At 41.0% G+C, this 22,978-nt stretch overlaps 1 protein-coding gene across 2 annotated transcripts; it reads right to left on the bottom strand.

Annotated features, from left to right (window-relative positions):
• Nucleotides 1-1,270: 1,270 nt before the first annotated feature.
• Nucleotides 1,271-22,689, bottom strand: c2cd2l (c2cd2 like). Of its 2 annotated transcripts, none has more exons than XM_007563204.2 (15): nucleotides 22,566-22,689; nucleotides 21,834-22,293; nucleotides 8,834-8,929; nucleotides 8,291-8,410; nucleotides 7,997-8,107; nucleotides 7,354-7,467; nucleotides 7,100-7,199; nucleotides 6,856-6,988; nucleotides 6,575-6,639; nucleotides 5,474-5,595; nucleotides 5,101-5,272; nucleotides 4,924-5,022; nucleotides 4,532-4,626; nucleotides 3,163-3,376; nucleotides 1,271-2,197 (listed from the first exon to the last, which is right to left on the bottom strand). In XM_007563204.2, exons 2-15 carry the CDS (start codon nucleotides 22,212-22,214, stop codon nucleotides 1,944-1,946), a joined length of 2,076 nt encoding a protein of 691 aa, XP_007563266.1. In that variant the 5' UTR covers nucleotides 22,215-22,293; nucleotides 22,566-22,689; the 3' UTR covers nucleotides 1,271-1,943. The 2 variants fall into 2 exon arrangements, with proteins under 2 accessions (XP_007563266.1, XP_007563265.1); XM_007563203.2 differs by having other exon boundaries at nucleotides 4,532-4,665.
• Between the last annotated feature and the right edge of the window lie 289 nt (nucleotides 22,690-22,978).

Below are 22,978 nucleotides of genomic sequence, written 5' to 3' on the forward strand. Positions count from 1 at the left end.
ACCTTGAATTTGTGCAGGATTTTGTCTAATCCACACAGGGACAATATTAGATATTCAGTCTCAAATATATAAATACACCTTCACTGATATTTGATTAAATGACACCATCCAATTTTTTTAGCCATTAAAAAGTTTCTGGTGTAATTCTGGCTGAATTTGTGACCATTCTGCACAAAAATTGGTTGGTTTCTTGTCACATTTCTTGGCTTTTAATCCAAGCTAAATACTTTTCTATGTGGTTAAAGTTGGGATTCTCCATTATCAAACTAGTTTTAATGAGTGTTTGGGACTATTGTCTTGTTGGAACTCCAAACTGTACCCTAGACTGAACAATCTGACCGAAACTATTAACTCAAATGAAAAAATAAAAGTTTACAATGTCCAAGCACAATCCGGTGCAGGTTTTTCATAAACTGGCAACAATAATGTAATTATTTACAAGAATATGAATCAGAAAAAAAAAGAAGCATCTGCTCAAAGTGGACAACTTCAAACTCCACTGAAATAAGCTGCTATCCATATGAACAAGATAATCACATGCTTGGTAAAAGTTTCATGATTAAAGACAAAACTGGTTGTTCAGTCGCGGGTGGTGCTTCTACCTGAAATCAGCTGGTAGATGGTTTAGATCCAGAAGTTGGTTGTGGAAAAGATGAAGTGAGTTCTGATGGAGTCCCAACATTAATGGATTAATGGACCGCCATGTTTAAGAGTTAAGAGACAAGTCTGCAGAAAGAATCCAACTAACTCAATAGAGAGCTATGGAAGATGGAAGACTGAGGTGTGTGTCAGTCTATAGTGTGTGTGTGTATGTACACACACACACACACACACACACACACACACACACACTATAGGTACTTTTGATATTCTGTGGATTAGCAAAAAACGGCATCAAATCCAAAGTTTTTAAACAATTTCATTCAGTAAAATTGCTATGATTATCCCACCCTAAATAATAATGGTTCAATTGCTCAAAAAAAACATTGTTATGATATTTAATGCCAATAAGAATGTAAAAACTTCTGACTGGCCACAGTGTGATAATAAACTAGTCTGGATTATTAATGTACTTAGAGCCATTTAACACAGAGCAAGTAGTGTTGTTGCACAATAATGATAGTATTTACAGTAATGAAATCCCTTTGAGTACCTGACCGTTTAAAACTAAATTCAGAATGAATAAAATTATTGCCCTGCATAAAAAGTTTGTCTGAACCTTCAAATCTAATATGATATCCCACAGAAAACAACTACATAACACAAAATTATTATAAACGCCATATCTTTTTTGATTTAGGGTATAAGTTAAAACATGAAACAAGATTTGTTTTTTAAGCGGATATAAATGCACAGCACAGTTCAGCTGACATAGATTTCTGGCATGTTGCCTAAATGTATTTAAAAAGAAATTTGCATAGAAATCACGCCTGTCATTAATTTACAGAGTAATGCAAGTAGAATGACTTGGTTTTGGCAAGAATAAAATAAATAGCATTTAAGAGACACACATAATAATAAATTATATTTTTACAACCGTCAAAATTAAAAAAAAAAAGCAGAGAACCTCAGTCCAAAGTGTATCCAGCAACGTCACACTGGCGTTTTTACATAATTATAGTTTTAGAGTATTTCCACCACCCGTCTTAATCAAACACAGTAGTTTGTGTTTAAATAGGAATAAAAAAAAAAATTCACTGCAGCGTTTATTTTCACTGAGCAGCAGACTTCTCGCCATAGAAAACCGAGTTCACCATCCCATTTTAGATTAATCTCATGATTTTTTTGATTTTTTTTGTACTGAAGGAGTACAAGATTAATTTCAGAGAGTTTTCCTTCCAGAAACATCCTTCCTTCAGGAAGTGCAGGTTGTAACCCACTGGGATTGTCAGCTTGTTAAGGGCTGATCACAGAGCCTTTAATAATTCCTCTCATGATTATAATCAATTATCCACAGAGCTCGCTCCTCCGTTGGTAGCAGCGGCCTTGCCTTTCGATTTGCCGGACGAGCGGAAGGAGAAGCGCTTGATGATGCGCCGGGAGAAGCTGCCAGACTGTTTGCGGGTGGGGCCCGCGGCCGGGGATGCAAAGTTATTGCCCATGTTGGAGATGTCCTCGTGGGACTGGCTGAGACAGGGCTCCTTTTCTCTGTGTCTCCTGCGGAACAACAGCTTGGAGCCGCTCTGGAGGAAGCCCACTGCCGAGAGTGGACAGAGGAAAACACATCACTCACCCGCAGAGCCACATAATGACCGGCTGATTCCTGACATAAACCCTTCGTTGATTTAATTTATTAGCGCTAATTATGTTTGCTGAACAGGCAATTTAATCTGGACTCTGAACATGTTGCACTACAGCCTCTAGAGGGCAGTGTTTGCTCTCTAGAGCAAACACTGCCCACTGCCATCAACCAGTGGTTAGATGGTTGTTTGCTCAACCATCTAACCAACTACAATTGGTTAGATGAAGTCAGAGTTATGTACAGGTGGGCCTTTTTACTTTTACTATTGGAAAAGTAAAAAGTAGCCATCCAAGAAATTACTTAAGTAAGAGTAAAAAAGTATTTGGTAAAACGTCGACTCAAGTAACTGGTCAGCTTATCAATCATTTAATATTTAAAAATGACATAATAAGACGGACCAAAATATAATGTTACGTGGAAATGTTGGTATTTTACGGACCAAAATGACAATAATTCATACAAATAACAAAAAAATAACACAATTAGGCAAAATATATGTTTTTTCCAAATCAGTTTCTTTCAATATAAAACTAATGAAACTTTAACAAAAACCGTGTCTGTGTCTGGTGAATTTTTGGTTAAGACATGTTTGTTTTTCATTCAGTGAAGTTACACACAGCGGGTAGAGAATCCAGAAATTTTACTCAAACAGAGTAGAGATACTTCATAATAAGATTACTCCTAAAAGTACATTTTTTCAAGAAAGTTACTCAAGAAACTGTAATTGAGTAAATGTAACTAGTAATACCCAACTTTAGAGCTACGTAAGAATACAATATGTACTTACATTGTATACAAAATTGTAAAAAATAATTTAAAAAGATGTAATCTATGTATAAGTCATATTTTAAAGCAAATTAGAACAGGTAAGCTCTCATATTGCAAATTGAACATTTTAGTACCTCTTCCTCTGACGTTACCTTTATGGTCCTTCAAGCTGCACGTCTCCAAGGCGCCGGCGGACCCGGTGTCAGACTCCACGTCGTCCACAGAGGGGCGCTCCGACACGTCAGAGGGAGTGGTTTCATCCGGGTCCTGGGGGTGCCCCGACCTGAAGTGGTTGCCGTGCATGGCCGCGTCCATGGCGGCCGCGTAGCCCGTTGATAGTGCACAGTTGTCCTCGGCGAGAGGAACCTGATAGAAACATGGAGATGTTCATCACTGATTGTCAGAGAAAGAGGTTGGTGACACTGGACAGAGCTGTTGGTTTTTCTATTACAGCGATTGCAAATGTATTTGTAAGCCTATTAAGATAGAGCTGGACACCAAGATCGAAGCCTATGGTAACTTTGGAGGAGCTGCAGAGGATCACACATCAGGTGGAAGAATCAATAACTAGTCATCTTCTCAAAAAGTATGAAATTTTGGGCCATGATACACCCAGGTGATCATATTGTGGGGATGCTCCTCTTCAGAAGAGGTGAGTATAATTATGATTAAATAAACTGATGTGATTGTACCATCCGTTGCTTTCCTACGCAGTTCCCTTTGATTCTCATTTCCCTTCAGTACTCCGCGTGTGATTTCTTCCATTGAGCTCAATTTCTCACATTGGATTTTAACTGGGTTTCTACGCTGTTTTAGAATTGTAGTTTGCCTGTAGCTTTAGCAGCGGTAGCGGAGCAAGTAAACAATGTCGTTCAGTCTGTGTTGGCCACATTTCTAAATATTAAATCAACAGCAGCAGCCGCCTCGTTGGGCTCGGTATTTGTTTCTTCGCAGTGGAGGACTGTTGTTTACAGTGCAGGCAATTTCCAGTAAGCTTCATGGCACCGCACTGGTGCATTACAAACGAGACAGCCAAATGTCAACGATTGGGTAAAATTGAAAACTTCGACACAATCCACAATGTCGCCAGGAAGCAATCGTTTCTCAATTTACAAGAGTCCAGACCCTTTGTATGAAGCAAGTAATGTTCAGACCAGACTGACAACAGGTATCAATATTTTTGCACTTTTTCTGAATATGTTTCTGTATATTATCAGAAATCTGTGTCTACACTCTAACAATATGTGGAATCTTTCATTTAAACACACTGACACTTTCTACTGATTTCCATGCAAAAATCAGGTCAGAAGATTTTCATCCTACTATTATCTGGTACAGTGGAGGGGACGTAATTGAAGACTAAATATAGATCGCACACATCGTCAGGCTCAATGTCATATTTTCTTCATAATAGGTCCAAAGTTTGAAATATCAATATCTTTACTAAGAGTAAGCAGAAGACAGAAAAAACGACTCTGATGTTGAGTCGCATTCCTTAGGACACTGTGACCGCTCTCTGACCTTTGACACGCCAGAGATGATCAGCGTGCTCCTCTTTGTTGGCGTCTTCCGGGCCGATTTGGATGCAGACTCTGTCAGCTGCCGAATGGCCGTCTCTGCAACAGGATCCAGGCCATTAGACAGGCGACTGCTCTCTGAGCAACACAAACACACACATCTACGTCAGCGCTGCACTAATAAACCGGAAACGACGTTTGTGTCTAAGCATGACATTTGGGACGCGAGTGCTACAAAAGAGCTACATGAGGTTTTTGAAGAGAAGCGTCCAGACAGAGCGCATAAAGTGTAAAAGAAGAGCATTACTCTTCACTCGTGTTACATCCCTGCTTGCAGCTTATCCTACTTTGCATCTGTTTTGCAAAACAATGTCTGGTTTTCAGTGTGCGACTCACTGCTCGGGTTGGGGCTGCTGCTGCCTCTTTCGTCCACCAACACGGCCGCCTTCTTTTCGCTCACCTCGACTTTGGATGGTGAACACAGCGGGGAATCACCTGAAAGGCAAAATGGCTGTACAGTTACTAATTTTACAGCAGCTGGGCGCCATAAAGTTCTGGGCTCTCTAGACAAACCTGGGCTGCGATCGAGCTTCATTCGCGACTGCACGGTGGTGACGGTAGTGACTATGGTGCCATCTGGCGTGACCGTTCGATCCACGTCGACCTTCTTTGTAGGGGTCAACGAGGAGCGAATAGGGAAAGCGTTCGGGGAACTGCGAGGGTCAATGGTTTCTACGTACAGCAGCTAGAAAAGTACAAGCATTAGGTAAAGATGTAACATTCAACATAAAAAAAAATAAAACATGGTAACTTTAAAAAAAACAAAGACTCCATAATTGGGAAAATGCTAAAATTGAATTTGTGACAAATTAAAAAAAAAGCTTCTAATGGATGAAAGTAACTTCATAAAAGTTTTAAAATAACTGTAGAGGCATCTTGTTCTCACCTCTGTGCTGATGGTGGCGTCTGGTGCTGAGCCAGGGCCGGAGCTGAGACACAGAACATGTTGCCCAGTCGGGGTTTTAGACTGCAGGTTTATGGCGATGGCGGCGTGACCAGGAAGAAACTCTGTCAGGGTTGAGCATAGAGAAACATCACTACGAGTCTCACCGATACGCTTTTCTAATTTTTACAACACGTACAAAATGTTATCCTTTTCTGTAGCTGAGAGACTTTTCAAAGTTTTGTCTCTCTACCCTCAAATAGAGCAATTTGTTAGAACTTTCTGTAATAAACCAACACAAATGTCATATGGTTGTAAAGTGGAAGTGTTTCATTTTTTTTTCTATTTTAAACTGAAGCTGCACATTTTTATCATCTTGGACTCTTAAGATTTTTCCCCATTCTTCTTTATAAAACAACTCACGCACATTCAGATTAGATGGAGAGCTTCCCTAAACATCAAAAACGCATCCCACAGGATGACACTTCCACCACCGTGTTTCAGGATGTGGAGAATGTACTCAGGGAAACGGGTAGTGATAGCTTCCCATCACACACGGTGTTCTGCATATTGGAAAAAAGTTACATTTTGTAACTGAACAGAGAATATTCTAACATGTCTCCAGGGTTACATGGTTTATATTGTGCTGCTTGTTCATTAATTTTCTCTAAGAAACCTCTGAGGCCTTCACAGAACAGCTGGATTCAATAATTAACTTACAAAAGCACAACATTTTTATTCTGGAGCAGCAGAGTAAAGGAGGTTGAATACAAAAGCAAGTCTCCCCTTTCCAATTTTAATTTGTAAAAATTGTTAAAACAATTTATGTCGTTCTACGTTGTGTTGGTCTATCAAATATTTCCCAGTAAAATAAACCGGCATTTTTAGTTGCAACAAGGCAAAAACGCTGAAAAAGTACAAGAGGTACAAATACTTTTCCGAGGTACTAAGTAGTGAACATTTCCTAGAAATAATCTATTGCGGCGAGTCTGCCAGCTGTGCAGTTTCAGACACGGATGATTTTGCTTGAACAGTCTAAACGACGTTGCTGATCAGGTTTGTGGACTGCTGCCAGCAACAAACTGCTATTGAGCTTTTCCTTACGCTCTCTTGTGCCGCTCCGCTCCAAAAGCCTGAACCTGAGCTCTTTGGTTTCCGGGCCAACCTCCCTTAAACGCACAGACACACACAAAAAAAGAAACTTCTCAGAACCCAAAGGAGAACACATGTGGGAGAGTCAAAATGTAAAACACTGTCAAACACTTTACTTTGTGAGAGTCTTTTACATTGATTTAATTTGCTGTCAGCTTGTGACTCTTATGTCTTATTTTACATGAAATAAAAGGTTTATCTTGCAGAACCATGAAGAACACGTGGAAGCTTACAGAGTCATTTCTTCGCGCCACTCCAGGGCAGCGTCGGGGTTCCTCGGCACAGGCAGGAAGCAGGTCCTCCTCTCTGCCGACGGCTGGTCCAGACTCAGGACGCAGCACAGCTCCCCTGATCTGGACCACAGGCCTGTGTGTTCGGACAACACGGCAAGAACGTGAGAACTCGACTCTCAGCAGAATAATAATAAAAAAAATAAAATAAGCGGAAACGATCTGATGCAGGGAGAGAATATCTGACCTTTACTTAAGGTCACCCTGAGCTGCTGGAGAAGGAGCCGCCTCACTAAGAACCCATGGGATGTGGAGCTGGCTCCCACTGAGAGACGGTCCATTGGGGACTGGGAGTGCACAGGGATGACAGTGCAGAACGGAGTTTTAATCTACTTAAACCCATAATCTATCAGCAGAATTCAGCCCCTGGCATTCGTTCGGGTCAAAAAATAGATGATAATTAATTTGTCCTCTGAGTGACAAGCAGAGCGCTTCTCTCACCACGCTAGGAGACATAGAGGCCTTGAGGTTGAGGACCATGGCCGGGTGGGCGCTGAACAGCGTGTCTTCAACCATTCCTTTGATCATGTCCAGGTCTGCTGTGGCCTCCGAGCGCTGAGAAAGTAGAAACAGCGACATCCAGTCCCCCTCTAACGACGCTCAGCATCGCGGAGTTAAACAGAACCAGTTGCTTTAATGTTCGTTTCCTGTCATTTCTAATCATATTCTAAATTCTTCGCCATTCGCGGTTTGTCCTACATCCCTGTTTTCTAATTCTGACTGTCGTCATTTGTGAAATTAATTAGCGATGATAAATATTTGCTTGCCACAAATGAGTGGGGGCATGCATGCTCATGCTGCAACATTCCAGAGCGACATTTCCTCCATGACTCACGATGAGTTAAATGGGCTAAAAAGTGACTCACATGCAAATTCCTAATAGGCTGCTCCAGATTTATTAAAAGAATCTGAGAGCACAAAAAACAAGACAAACATTTGCATGGTGTACGCTTGATTTTTATTTTTTTTTATTTGAATGCATGCACACTTTTGGTTGGAAGAGACGGAGCTGTGTTAGAAATGAGACCTTCGCTGGCTGCAGGTATATCAGATGAGCCTGGTGTCGGTTATCGAATGTTCTTACCTGTCTCTGCAGTTTGCAAGGGGACACGGTGAGAGAAAATGACGGCTGCTTGGAAAAAGTCCAAGATATCAGCAAGCCCTCGTCCTCCACTTCCTCCAGGGACACGTCCACCTGTCGGAGACGGACAGTCAAGTAACCCATCCGATGGAGGGACAAAAAGCAAGATAAAAGCAAGAATAATAACAATAACAAAGTCTGTGCATTCCAACCCATGTGTCTGTAGTAGCAATTTTGACTAAAACATTTCAATAATTTTCTGCCATTTTTTTTTTTTAGCTTAAACGGCTTTCGTACCTTAGCCATCATCGGTGCAGTAGTGATCTGATACGTATCCATGGAAACAGCAGCGGGTGACTGCTGGGTCACAGTCACAGGAAACGTCAGCGTGTCTACCCAGCATTTACAGCGTAACACCTACAGAAGGAAGACAGGACGAGACGCGTCACAGAAAACCTATCTTGGGTTTGTCTCTGCAAAACGTGGCGTCCGACATGACGGGACAGGGGAGATAAGACAGGTTTCACTGTCAGAAAGAGAAACTCCGCCTCGTTATCACACAGATGAATCGATTTTATCACTGTCAAACGCATTCACACAAGAACTGAGGTGATAACAACAACAACAAAAAAAGTCATTTGGAGACATATTTGTCCCGTAAAACGTTTAAGAAATGAGTTGGTCTTTATTAACTGGATGCATGATGAATTACCCAGTTCAACTTTAATGTGTTTAACTGGGATTTCATGTGGTAGAGGTGTACAACCTAAAATGTAAATAAAATACATTTCAGTTTTTGTTACTAATACGGAAAAGAAGAAGACTAAATGTATTTCTTACCATTTTGTTCGCTGACTGGTCAGTGCAGGTCACGCTATCTATTGCAGAGCCAGCGGTTAGCTGGAGACTGCTGTCAAAAGTTATCTGGAGGGAACTCTGGCGGAGGAAGAGAAGGAGAAAATTGTAATAAGTACACAATAGGAAAAATAGGACACACACACATGGCATATGGCAGGAAAGATTCTGCTGTGTTTTGCCTTTCACTAACAGTAAAATACACTTCTCGTATTTCTCGTTTATCAGGTCAGACATTTGAATTTAAAGCATATTTGGTTCCAGTTGTGGTGTCTAAAGCAGAAACTGTGCAATCAATGCTTCTTCCTGATCCAAGCATTGATTGGATCAATCAATGCTTTATCCAATCAAGCATTGATTGGATCAATCAATGCTTTATCCAATCAAGCATTGATTAGATTAATCAATGCTTTATCCAATCAAGCATTGATTGGATCAATCAATGCTTGATCCAATTGATTGGATCAATCATTGATCCAATCAAGCATTGATCCATATGCTAACATATGCTAAGATAGAACATATCTATCCATCTAGCATATTAGCATATGCTAATATATGCTAAGATAGAACATATCTTAGCATATGTTCTAAAAACATATGCTAAGATAAAAAAAAGTTCATCAAGACAAAGACAAGAACAGTAGAATCTTTCCCCAGTAGTAAATCACCCACAGCCACTTCCAAAGCACTAAAAATGCTTCCAAAGCAAAGTTAAATGTTCTCAAAAGTGTTCCTTTGCAAAATGCTACTAAGATAATAATTTTTAAGACATTGGAGAAACCTGTCTTCTGCATTTGAATGCCTGCGCTTAGCTGGATAAAAGCAAAGGTAGCTTTCTGGATAAGTGGACTAATGGTAATCTGCATCTATGCATACTTGCAAAAAAAAAAAAAGAAAGAAAAAACTATGAATAAAACATATTTTTCTGGTAGTAAGCAGAAATTGATAGAAATCTATACAAACGGGCCCCTAATAAACGTCTACTGATTGGAGCTGCTCAGCCAATCCTGCGACTCAGTTGTTCCGGCAACATCCATTACAAAAACTGCATCAGTCAGTGCTTAGTCATGCAAACAGCAAAGCTACATTTCCTGCCTGAGAGTCTGGCTCGGAGGATAACCCGTACAACACAAACTGGTGTCTCATTACTGAGAAGAAGTCCAAGGAAATCATGGAAACACCAGCGGTCCGTTTCTGCACATATGGACCAAAACACTGGTTCGATTGGACGGTTTTAACTGGCACAGATGATACAAGTGTGGTAAAACAAATCTCCTATTGTCAGAGCATATGTTCCGCTGGGTCCGAGTCCAATCTATCTCAAACACAACAGTAGAGGCGGGGCAGAAGAGCGGAGGGGGATACAATAAAGTTTACAATGTGTGTGTGTATGTGTGTGTGTGTGTGTGTGCGCGTGCGTGCGTGCGTGTGTGTGTGTGTCAGTGTTGCAGGCGGACAGGCAGGAGGCCAAATGCAACACTGCAAGCTTACATATGTTCAAGTAGACTAGCACTGCAGTCACATGACTGGTCTGTACAACTGACTGTGTTTACTTCAGTTGGCTGGCGAGAAAACCTGCACAGATGTCCAATCATTTTGAATATCCAAAACTGCAGAAAATATGTGATGGACTACAGATTGTTAGGTTTATGTGGCTGCTGTCGAATAAGAGATTGGTGAATCGTAAAAATACAATCGGAACAAAAGAGAAATGACAGGTGAAAGCATCGTCAGCAACGATGCAGGAAAAGACAAGAAGGCGAGAGTGAGGGAGTCTGGGAAGCTTCACGGAGCCCGAGCCACTGAATCACCAGAAAAACAAACACAGCAGAAATACAACACAAATCAGAATCAGCGTTTCCAGCTCAGATTTGTGGCTCTTTGGAGTGTCAGACACAGTAACCAATTGATAAAAAGCAGGGACAAGTTTCTATTCTTGTAAATGTCTTCAGGAAACACAAGAGCCACGCTGCCAACATGGATCACATTACAATACGGCCAGAGGGAAAGTTGGGTCACCAGAATTGCATTCTCTGTGTGTTCTATCAGAGCTCATCTCATTGTCTGCTAATTATCTGGGCTGAACTTTTTACTCCTACGGCTTCATTAACCCATCAATGTATCTGTCTACTGTCTACATATGCACTTCTTTTTATATCTGCTCTCATTAGGCCAACAGGAAGTCTACCCCGGAGAGGTTGCCAGTGCTTTACAAGGCTCATTCAGAAAACCAATCATCCACAATCTGTAAAAAGGAGTCAGGAAGTATTTATACATATGTTACTTCTAAAAAACTAGGATATGGACACGGATACCATTTCTCTTTTGGATCAACAAAGTATTTTTGAACATTATCGATGAGAACATTCTAGAATCCATGCAGCTCCAGCAGTGTCTCTAAAAAATATTTGATAAACTTAATTGTTCACTTACTGCTAATGATAATAATATTCATTAGGTGTGATTCCAGTGGGATTTCCTAATTGTTACAATGCTAACTCTTAGCGGTAGAAGCGTATAACACTGTGTTTGTCTCCATTTTATGCATTCGAGTCATGTTTATTAATAGACGTGCCAGAGTGCTATGTGTACCACTGGTTCAATGACATATAAACTTTCAGAAGGGCTGATAAAAACTGAACTCAAGGTTAGCTGGGGAACTCTGACTGCGCAAGTCCAGAGGATGTTGTAGTAAAATGTTTCCCCTACAACTGGAGACGCAACAGTGCAACTATTGACAAGCAGCAACGCAGCAGCAACAACGCAGCAGCAACGCAGCAGCAACGCAGCAGCAACGCAGCAGCAACGCAGCAGCAACGCAGCAGACTGTTTTTGAAGGTGATTTTGAATTTAAAACTAATTTTATTCTAACGACGGAATAAAAGTGAGAAACATACTGAAAGACTGAGGAATGGAATCTTGAAAATTTCTATTAAGAATTTCTGTATTGAAAATATTTATAATTTATGCATTTATATGCTATATATATATGCTAATTTACACAGCTCAGGAAAAAATTAAGAGAGCACTTAAAATGACCAGTTTTTCTAATTTCACTCTTTATAGGTAAATGTTTGAGTAAAATGAGCATTGTTCTTTTATTTTCTATGAACTACTGACAACATGTCTCTGAAAGTCAAAGTAAAAATTTGGTATTCATTTGCAGAAAATGAGAAATTGTCACAATAACGAAAAAGACGCAGCGCTTTCAGATGCAGAGTTCATATTCACTTAGAAACAACAATACTAATGTTTTTACTCAGTTCAGAAATCAATATTTGGCGGAATAACCAGGAGATTTTCAATGGGGTTCAGAGCAGTGGGCCCTTAATTTTTTACAGAGTGTATTTTGGAGTAGCAAGAAGCAAAACCTTTATTTTTTAGCTTTGTGATTGTGATTGATTGTGATTTTTTGTTTTGTGAGAAGTACTATACAAAACGTTTCTGTTTAATCACAGAATTGAATTTTTGCTTGTCCATGAGAAGGACAAGAGTGCAGACAGCCTCCTGAGGACATCCATGGTGTCATTTCAGGTTTGTCAGCATCACTCCCTCTGGGTCCAGCTGGTTCTGTAAAGCATGTGGGTCAGCGAGAAATACCCCGGCCCTCTGGCTTCTGATGACCCTTTTGGATGATTCCTTTTGTGTGCTTTGTTTACTTTGCAAATCCGAGGCCAAGACTATAACAAGTAAAAACTGTTTGGATAGGAGTGCAGACACATGTGCCGGTCCTGCTGGGGACGTTCTCATCACGTTTAAATTGATAAGGTTTATAACCGCACATGACGAATAAAAAACAACCCCACGGGTTCAATGACACTAATCTGGACATTTGCACAAAGACACACTAAAAGAAAAAGACATATTTAAGGAACATGGCTTTCATGATGCGCCGTAGTTGTAATGCAAACTGCAACATTGAAACAAACATGTTTGCCTTGGTAAACAAGAGCTTTAGTTGAACAGCTTTAATATACATGTAGTGAATTTAAATATTTTTGCACACTTACTTCCTCAAGCATAAATGTTGATAAGCTTGTCTCATTCCGATGGTTGAACTTAAATCTGACTCATGAGTTTTGACTTTGAGTGTTTGATATTTTTTTTACACTTACTTCCTCGAGCATAAATGTTGATACGCCTCACTCTGATGGCTCGACGAAAGTTTTTGTACCGAGTTCTGGATTCTCCAGATTAGATGCATCAAATTTCTTGAAACTTTTATTCATTGACAGGCCCAGGATACCATTTGTTTTTAAATTATAGTCCAAAGTATAATTGGAAAACTACAGAGCAAAGAGCTACTCTGTCTAAATCTACAGCAACAAAATCTGAGAAGTTATTGTGTCTGTCTTTCTGTGCATTATAAACATGAGCATACGAACAGGTTAGACTGACGTTAAAATACTCAGGGATTCATTTAATCTACTGACCAGTCAAGTTTTAATGAGCCTTGACTACACAGACAAGTGATGACTCAGTGGCAGTTAATACTGCACAAATATGTATTTACTTTGCACTTCTACGTTGTACAAAGATGCACCAGCATGCTTTTTATTTTTCATGTGATCCTGTGACATACCTCATAGGATCTTTAACCAGGACAGTCTGCCACAGATTATTTGGATATGTAAAAATATGATGTGGCATGAGCCCGACAGCCTAGAGACACGGTTTATACAGCACACATCTGTGCTACTGCTAAAACAAAACCACTGTGACACCATAATGTCAATGAACTAACCGTCACTTGGTTTAATCTCATGCTATGCAATGCTGATGCTCTGTCTGTATCGATGAAGATTCAATCAAATTAGCTATGTTGATGTTGTGTTTTTGTTTTGTGTTCCTTTATAATTACTTCTGGGTATATTATTGTTAGAAGAGGACTTGCTACTATCAGTTGTTTATTTTTGCCATTTTGATTTTTCCTCATAAGTAAGTTCTTTGTTTGTAGTAGTATCATTTATTTCCTGCCTTTTGGTTTGTAGCTCTTTTTGAGTCTTATTTCAGCTCCTTTTCTCGTAACTAGTCTCCATCCCCCAGTTTCTCTTTCATTCTGCCATTAGCCTTTCCACCTCAGCTGACCAGCTTATCTAGTTCCTTTGTCATTTCCCATCCCATCCATGTCCTGCTCTATATGATTCCTCTTGTAAGTTCTTCAGATATTTATGACTAAAAACAGCTCTTTCCACAGTCAGTCTCTGCCCTGGGGTCATATAACCTGCAAACAGGTCAGTCAAATGCTCCAAGTGGCTCCCGCGGCATGGTGGTATGACCTATACTTTGAGTAATTAATTCTTCAAATTAAGTCATTACTCTTCAATGCAACTTCTTGTAACAATTGGTAAATTGAACTGTAATGGATTGTAAATGACAAGAAATTGAATAAACATAACATTAAGGCAGACAAATTTATCAAATGATACAATTGGTTGTTTTTTTTAACTGCGATGACAATCAGCTGTTATTTGCCCACATTTTTATCATTGTTCTCTTTTGTTCCCACCAACACAATGTCCATCAGTAGTGAATGAGGGTTTATCAATACAGTCACTAAATCATAGTACAAACATAGTACTGGTGAATGTGCGATACTTGAGTAACATTAGCCTTGTACGCATTACATCCAAACTGTCCTTTTCCACATGTTGGTATCACGATTACGACGGTGCTTTGGCGTGTCACGCAAAAGGTTCAAGTCAAATTAAAACCATGCGTTATCTTTTTGTACTCAAACCAGTTTTGTTCAATCAACCTCAGGGAACTGACAATTTTAGTAAAAGTTGGCTATTAAAGTAAATCCGGCTGCTGAAGATTTATCTCGCCCACAGCTGTGACTGAAGGATAAAACGGGTTGTTTCCTGCACTTTCATATTAAATGAGCTCTGAGTGCCTAATGTCCCCCGTCGTTAGGAAGGAATCTACAGTGCTTGAGCATAATCACAGGGCATTAATCTTCCAGCAACTGGCAGCCATTGAAATTAACTGCATCATGAAGCTAATCACAAGGCTCCTTATAATTGCAGATTGTGAGAGAACAGGGAGCTTCCTTTCAAGCATCACCCCGTGATGACTGCTCCACATCTTGTGTCAGCTGCTTTATATTCTGCGTGTCGAGGGTGGCCAGTCTGTCAAGCCGTCTGTGCAAAGTAACCCAGTCAAATTGTCGCATCTCCGAAGTCATGAATATAACAACAGCTTGCACAGGAAATACTTCAGCATGCAGATGGATAAAGAACTGAGTCAAACAGCAGACACTCTGATGTCTTGAAGGTGCAGGAGGATAACAAGAGGACAGGAGTGATGTTTATCTCAGTAAAATTATACCGGGCGGATTTGTACAGTGGCTCTCAAAAGTATAACCCACTCCTATTAAAATGTCAGGTAGGATTCAAAAAATGAGACCAGGATAAATAACTTCAAAGCATTTTCACATTAAGTCTGATATTAACTCTGTAAAACTCAAACAAAGAGAAAATATCTTATTGATGTGCAATAGCTCAGTTGCACAAGTGTGAACACCCTGAAGCTGAAACTTTGATGAAGAACGTTTTGACCACAATGAACCGATTCAATTCTCTTTGGTAGGAATCTAGACTGTGTCTAGTGAACGACTTCCGTTCATACCCAATCATGACACTCACCTTTTTCCAATCAACCTGTTCACTTGTAGAATGTTCCCAACAATTTAAAAAAAAAAAAACATTCCTCAATTTTTCCTGCCTTTTGTTGTCCCTTTCCCCATGTTTTTGGAAAGTGTTGCAGGCATCAACTTCCAAAATAGTGAATATTTGCAAACCACCACAGCGTTTTCTCCTTGAACATTAAATTTCTTGCCTTTGTAGAGTATTCAATTGAAAATAGGTTTAAAAGGATTTGCAAGTCATTGGATTCTGGTTTTATTTATGCTTTACGCATGTCACAACTTCAGTGGAATTGGGATTGTACAATGTATCATTTGATTATTTATCTTAACACTACAAAAACATAGCATTTTAACAGGGTGTGCACACTTTTGGAAAAAAAATTTAAAATCTTGCCACTTCCTTAATCTCAAAGAAATGAAGAAAATGCCACTGGAATACTTTAGGGATGGTGGAAATAGTGGCTCTTGCAATTAATTGTTTTTAAAGTATAGGTAGATGCACAGACTGTGAAGGAAATTACAGAATATCCACAAATGAATCCATCCTTTCTTTTTTCAACTAAAGCTTTGGGAATCTGTTATCTAATCTATACTCGTGCTAGGTGATAAATCTGAAGACAAAGAATTAAAATCTTGTGACTTTAGGAATATCAAAGGACCATGTATAACTCAACTGCACTAACGGAGTCAGTCACTTTACAACGCTGTTTGGTAAAGTAATGTGGACGAACGCCCAGTTTGTCCACAGTCCACCATGCGCTCGACCATCTGCTCATGTGCCAGGCCAGGGTGACGTAAATGTATTTTCTTCTACACGAGGGACCACCACTTCCCTCCCTGCTCAAATAACATCCAGCCCTGAGTTTATGACCATAAGGACTGAAAGCACCAACAACACATGCTACGACAAAACCATCACTCAAAAAGAGGTGCCACAGACTAGAGAAAAACAGCAATGTCTGAAACCCTTCCAGGCAGCATTGATAGGACACACAGGAAGCTCTGCTGAAAGTGAGTCTCAGGCCCTCTGAAGCCTTTATTACTCTCATCCCATTGTTGTGGCCTCTGGGTGTCGAGGTCGGCTCTTCCCTGAGGAAGGTTTTGCTATGAGAAGCACAATTCTGAGTCAACATTACAGAGACAGAATGAGGATTCCTCGTTGGAAAATATTAATGAATAAACCCAAAGCAAACTTGATCTTTTAGAAAGTTATTTAGCCTATTTGCAAAAGTAAAAAGGATTTCATTTCTGTATAAATAATCAGGGGGCCCATCTTTTTCTACAACGAGCAGCTGCACTCACTCAGGGAAATACAGCAGCTTGTGTTTTATGTGCAGTCTGAGAACTAAAATAAGTTATTTTGACCTTAAGATCAATGCAATTAAAATATATCTGTGACATTTGTCTCACTGGGTCGAAAGCAATCATTTATTCTCCATTTTCACATATCGTAGATAATAATGTCGGTGTCCTCTTTTTAACAGGCTCAGATGAGACGGAGTGTCGAAGCGTATTGTGTTGTTGACATCTGTGAGTCATAAAAAGTTTTTATGTTTTGTCAGAAATCAGTGTTGTTCTGTCAGGTTATTTTGTCAGCCTCGTCACGTTACACAGTTTCTGACATGTCTTGTGGTAAAAACTTAAAACCAATAAATAACTTTTTTTTTCTCCATCTTGTCCATCAGATTCATTGTCTGCCTCTTGTCATCTACTGCAGGGATGGGCTGTTTATTATAGTATTATCAACTTAAGTAAATGTATAGCAATTTCCGAGAGTCATTACGTAAACATTAAAAAATAATAATTTGTATTGTGTTCCCTATTGCTCAAAAAATGCTGTGGCTGCCAGCCGTGGATTGTTGCGATCATTCATTTTTCATAAATCCAATGGATCAATATGGTTGAATAGAAGAAAATTAAGATTAATTGGAAAAAGTGTACATAAACATGCGGTCAGTAATGGCTTCATCACCAGCGTTTTTCTTCTAACAACAGCCTTTCTCGCAAAACAGTTTTAACATAAATTGATAAAGACGACCTCCTTTCCGAGTTGCCTCATAAATCACAAACTGTCTGCGATGTTTTAAACACACACACGCACGCACGCACGCACGCACGCACACGTTTGTGTTGCTATCTTTGTGGGGACTTTCCACTGACTTCCATTCATTTCTACAGCCTAAACCTTACCTTTACCCTTTTCCTAACCCTAACCATCACATACCTAACCCTAACCCTAACCAAAACTCAATTCATACCTTAGACCTAAATCTGACCCCTGACCCAAAAACAGGGTTTCCCCTTGTGGGGACCAGGCTCCAGTCCCCACGAGGAGCAATTGGTCCCCACAACGTAGTATATGTCAGGAAAATCGTCCCCACAAGGTATTACAAACAAACGCACGCACGCATGTGGCCTTTCATAAATGAAACTGGCACAGGAGATGAGTGGAAGCTCCATAAAGAGTTGTCGCAAACAAAACAAGCATAAAACTTTTGTGAACACGACCCTGAGATATTTGAACTCCTCTACTCTCCCCTTCTCTGGACCGAAAGCCTGGTCTCAAATTAAATTTTAATAAACTACAAAAACAGAGTTATTAACATAATGAATATTTCTTTTTGTGTTCTTCAAGTGAAGCTCATGCATTGTACGTTTCCAGCTCTATGAGTTGTGATTTCAAAATGGGAAAAAAGAAAATGTGATTCTGATTTTGTTTCCACAATCAAGACACTCTTTGAGTTGTGCATTTAAAAGAAAAACTGAAAAGGGTGCCCACTGTTTAATCAGTATTTTACCCTCTGAACTTTCCTGACTTTCATTTCCAGTAAGACAAACACTCAGCTTTGTTATTTACACCACACCCTGCTCTCACACATCTGATTAGGTTTCTTAGACAATTGCATTTTCACTTTATGATGAGCCAAAAACTCCCCGAGGAATTTCTAAAAAAAAAAAAAATAGCACAGGAGTTGACATCAGTAAATCTCTGGTGTTAAACCAGTTTAATGTCCCAGTGAGTACAGCAATTTGCAGCACTTATACATCTATAATGTTTTAGGTTGTTTTTTTTCTATCATAGATTCAAATTCTATCAAAACATACTTTTCAGTATGTTTATTTCTAAACATTTGTTTCCCTCCTGACAGCATCAATCCTATGCGCTGTAAAGGATTTAGACGCTGATCTGAGACAAACTGAAGCCACATCATGACCTTGTTCCTGCAGGGTGGCTCACGTTTTGTCTCGCGCAGAAACAGAGCCGTGAAGCGCGAGTCAGAGCCGAATGTGACTCTTGCGGGGACCCTGGTGCAGAGCGCCGCTCTCGTGTCTGCTTTCACCTCAGCTGCAGGAACCTGTCAGCCGAGTGGCGGATGCTGGATGTTTACGAGAAGCAAAGAATGCGATAAGGCTGCTTCTTGCAAACAGACGAAATCCTAAAGCAGGTTTTTCCCGTCCGGTTTCTGGTGACTATAAGTCATGCTATATTATCTGGGCTAAAAGGCCTCTCAGCAAGAAAGAAGTCATCACTTCAACAGCAACCAAAAAAGTCAACAGTCGGGCACAAATGTTTTTCGATACTTGTCCTGCGGTCTGAAAAGGAGGATGCTTGAAAGCTTAAGAACAGCAATACAGTGGTGGCAGCATCATGTCAGGTGAGGAACTGGTGCGCTTCGCAAAGTGGAAAACATTAAAAGGAAAGAACTTTATGTGGATCTACCAAAGCAGGACATCACATCAGCCAAGGAGTTAAAAATTGCCAAAAATGGGACTTTCAAATGGACATTGAGCCTAATTATACCACTAAGTTGGTTACAAAGTAACTTAAGAGCAACAAAGAAGTCAACAATTTCGAGTAGTCATCACAAAGCCTTGATCTCAGTCTCAAAGAGAATTTGCAAGAACAGCTAAAAAGGTGTGCGGGAGGAAGGCGGCCTACACAGATGTTACGCAATTCTGTCAGGAGGAACGGGCCAAAGTTCCAGCAAAAGAACTAGAAATACTTCCAAGTAATCCTACTGATCTAGAACTAGAAATGTTCAGTCTGATTTATTGCCCCACAGAAAAAATAGCTTTGCAATATCTGGTTTTAACTGTACGTCACGTGACCTTTATACCTGGAAGCAAGGATTATCTCGGCTAGAAAGGGTCCAAGTGCACGTCCTCTAATCTACTCTCTAAAGTACGGGTGAAATTTGTGGTGCTTAAGGGTTCGACAACAATCCACTGATTTGAATACAACCCAGACACATTTAGAGACAGATTGCTCAGTGCGCAGCAGATATTTTATTGCTATGACTGAGCTCAGCACACTTTGGCTCTCGCAAAGACAAACAAGACCCAGGCAGCTTGTCTCTACCTCACCCCATCTGCCAAGTCCAAAAAGAAAAAGTCTTCCTCTTTTTAACCATTTCTAAAGGGTTAAAGGTGAAAACAGCTCAATCTGAGCACAATCCCTATAACTGCCTTGCTAATTGTGCTATCAGTGACCACATGTTGGCCGCGTGGTGGTTTATTTTATGACTGCATGGCCGTCTTATGAATGAAGGTTCAGTAAAGTGCGGCTGGCATCTGGAAGGATAAAACAGTCGTTAAAGTGTCCAAAGTGCAGCCAAGGCTCAGTGGAGGCTGGCTGAGTTACTTGTGACCAACAGCTTCAAAGGGCAAAACGGATCAACTAATTAGGACCTTGAAAGATAACCGAGCTGGCACTGGCACGACTATCACTTTCTGCAGTGGAGTGGAAATGAGACTTTTTCTAGGAAAAATCATTTTACTCAGACGAATCGTGCTAAATTATTCTGTAAAAGTGTTCGCACCCTTTCACCGTTTCCCCTTTTTGTCTCCTTACCACCACAAACTATTATTTTGTTACTGCAATTTTTGATGATGGCACGAAGCAACATGGCGAGAGGAACTACAATAGTAAATGGTTTTCATAAATTTTACACAAAAAATAATCAGAAAAATATTCTGTGCATTTGTATTCAGCCTCGTTTACTTCGACACCTGTAAATACGATTCCACGCAATCAAAAATCTGGGATTAATGGAAGAGCGGCAACAAGACACAGCAGTCAATAAAATGCTATGTGTAGCAAACAACAGCGCATAACCCAAAACAAACACATCCAAATGGTGAAACATGGTGGTAGCAGCATCATGCTGAGGGGAGACCTTTCTTCGGCGGCTTCAGGTAAGCTGGGCAGATTTTGTAACTAAGCTGCAGCTATTTTGAAAGGAAGAAAAGCTTCAGTGTCTGCACTGGTAGAAAAATAGCCAAAAGATTTGCCACCAAATTTTGAGGAAAAGTGGCTCTAAATAGTCTACATACCAGACTTCTTAGATTCTTCATTTGCAAATCATTTTGAAACTCATGCGTTTTTTTTTTCTTTCCGCTTCGCAGTTTGCACTATTTTGTGTTTGTTTATCACGGAAAGTGCAAAGTGATCAAATGTGGAGAAGCTTACAGGGACGAATTCTTTGGGAAAAGGTGTACTTTGGAATCCCATCAAAATGAACAAAGGTGCTAATACTAAAAAAAGAAAGAAAGAAAAGGGCAATCCCTGCCTAAATTAGACATGAGTGCTGAACTCATCATGCCTGATTGACAGCTCGCCCGGTGTTTACCTGCTTATATTTGGCAGCGGCGGGGATGGGTCGCCGTATTTGGGCTACAGGTTCACCGAGCGGATTGATCTGACCCCCTTTAAACTCCCACACACGTTCGCTTTGCAGCATTTTTTTTTAATAAGTGGGGCGAGTGACAGGAGGGTTGTGGGGGGGATCCCAGGGGCAAAGGGGGAGCCTTTCTTTGCCCCTGTAAGTCCCCAGTGGAAACACCCGACTGTGAAGTCCAGACTTTTGATTCACACAGATCAAAGGAACTATTCGAGGAAAAGGACCTTTAGAAACGCATCCTAAGCCTCTAACAGTTTTCAGTCTGACAGCTGTCCGAAACACCGACCACCACCACGATTCTTTCACTTACGCAGCTTGTTTTGACACAAGCATCTGGAAAAAGGTGAGATGTGATTTTCTCTCTGTATAGCACACATCCATCACGCACTATTTTTACTATGTGTGGGTGTTGCTGTGGCTGCGCTGACTAGTCTCGCCTCTTTACTCTTTTGTGCATTGATTGAGAGCGGTTACGCAAGCCTCTACCCATCCATCCTCTCACCGATTAGAAACACTCAAACAAAAAATCTCCCACACCTTCCTCCCACGGGCTCATGAACTCCCACTTAACTATTCACGCCTCTATTTAATCGAGCAATCCCAGGTGCATCAGTGTATAAAACACCTTTACCTGCTTAGGCTCTCAACTCACCCCATGCCTACACGCTTGCTCGTTCAGAGCCTTCACCCAGGTTCTTTGCCAGTGCTCCCTGAAGGACCTGAAGGAGAACAGGGAGGTCAGCAGGCCTTTGACCCCGGCCTCAGAGGCAGCAGCTCCATCCTTGCCAGAGCGCAGCTTCATCAGCAGAAAGCCCCATACGCCTCCAGCCTGCATCTGTTTGGGCTGCGTGGAGAAGACATGCTGCTGCCGCTGCAGCCTGGCTGTCTCTCGGCCGCCTTGCTTGGCTGCCTTCCTGGATTTCCAGAGCCGCAGTACAGTCAGCGAGTACTGGAGCAGCCATCCCAGCACTATGAGCAAGGAGGCGAGGAAGAGAGCCACCAGACAGAGCCAGCTCAACTCCTGGAGCTCCATCAGCGTCTCCTGCAGCCTCTCATATCCTCTGGTCCAGGTGGAAAGATCAGAACTGAGAGCAGGTCGACTTACTTTTAGCCTGGAGATGAAAACACACAAACGCAACGTTATTTTACAGGTTATAACAGAGGGATTCAACGTGCAACCCCCCTGTACCCTCCCCAACTTTGATGTGGTTATTTTTGGGTCACCCAGCATGTTTCCGAGGCACTGCAGAAGCCGATGTAATGAAAACTGCGTATATCTTCCACAGCAAATAAAAAAAAACGACTCATGCAGACTAAACAAGAGGTCTACGCCGCGCACATCAACGGAGGAAAGACAACCAATCGACAGCAGCTTCGCACCAACCTGAAGTTTAATTTAAAGGCTCCGAGCTGCAGCCTCCAGGTAAGCGAAAGCGAATGAAGCTTTCTTCACGGCGACACGGAGCGAACCCAGCGGCTAAGATGAGTCCCATCTCCGTCCCTTCAGGGACCTGTCCGCCGCGGTCTCCCCGCTGTCCTCTACGGATCCCAAAGCAAACCTTCTGCTCTCTGTCAGGACATTACAGCCCGGGAGCCGTTTAAAACCTGCGCTGAATGTACAGCCCTGCCGCTGATACCAGCTTATTATGACGACCCGACAGAGGAGAGCAGTGACCGCCAGGGGGCGCCGTGGAGGAGGAAAGGATGAACAAAAACAAGCTGCGAAAGGGAAGAACTTCAAAATAAAAGCAGGCGCTTTTATATTTATATATATATATATATATATATATATATATA

The sequence above is a fragment of the Poecilia formosa genome, unplaced genomic scaffold (assembly GCF_000485575.1).
Source record: "Poecilia formosa unplaced genomic scaffold, Poecilia_formosa-5.1.2 Scaffold145, whole genome shotgun sequence".
Taxonomy (NCBI): domain Eukaryota; kingdom Metazoa; phylum Chordata; class Actinopteri; order Cyprinodontiformes; family Poeciliidae; genus Poecilia; species Poecilia formosa.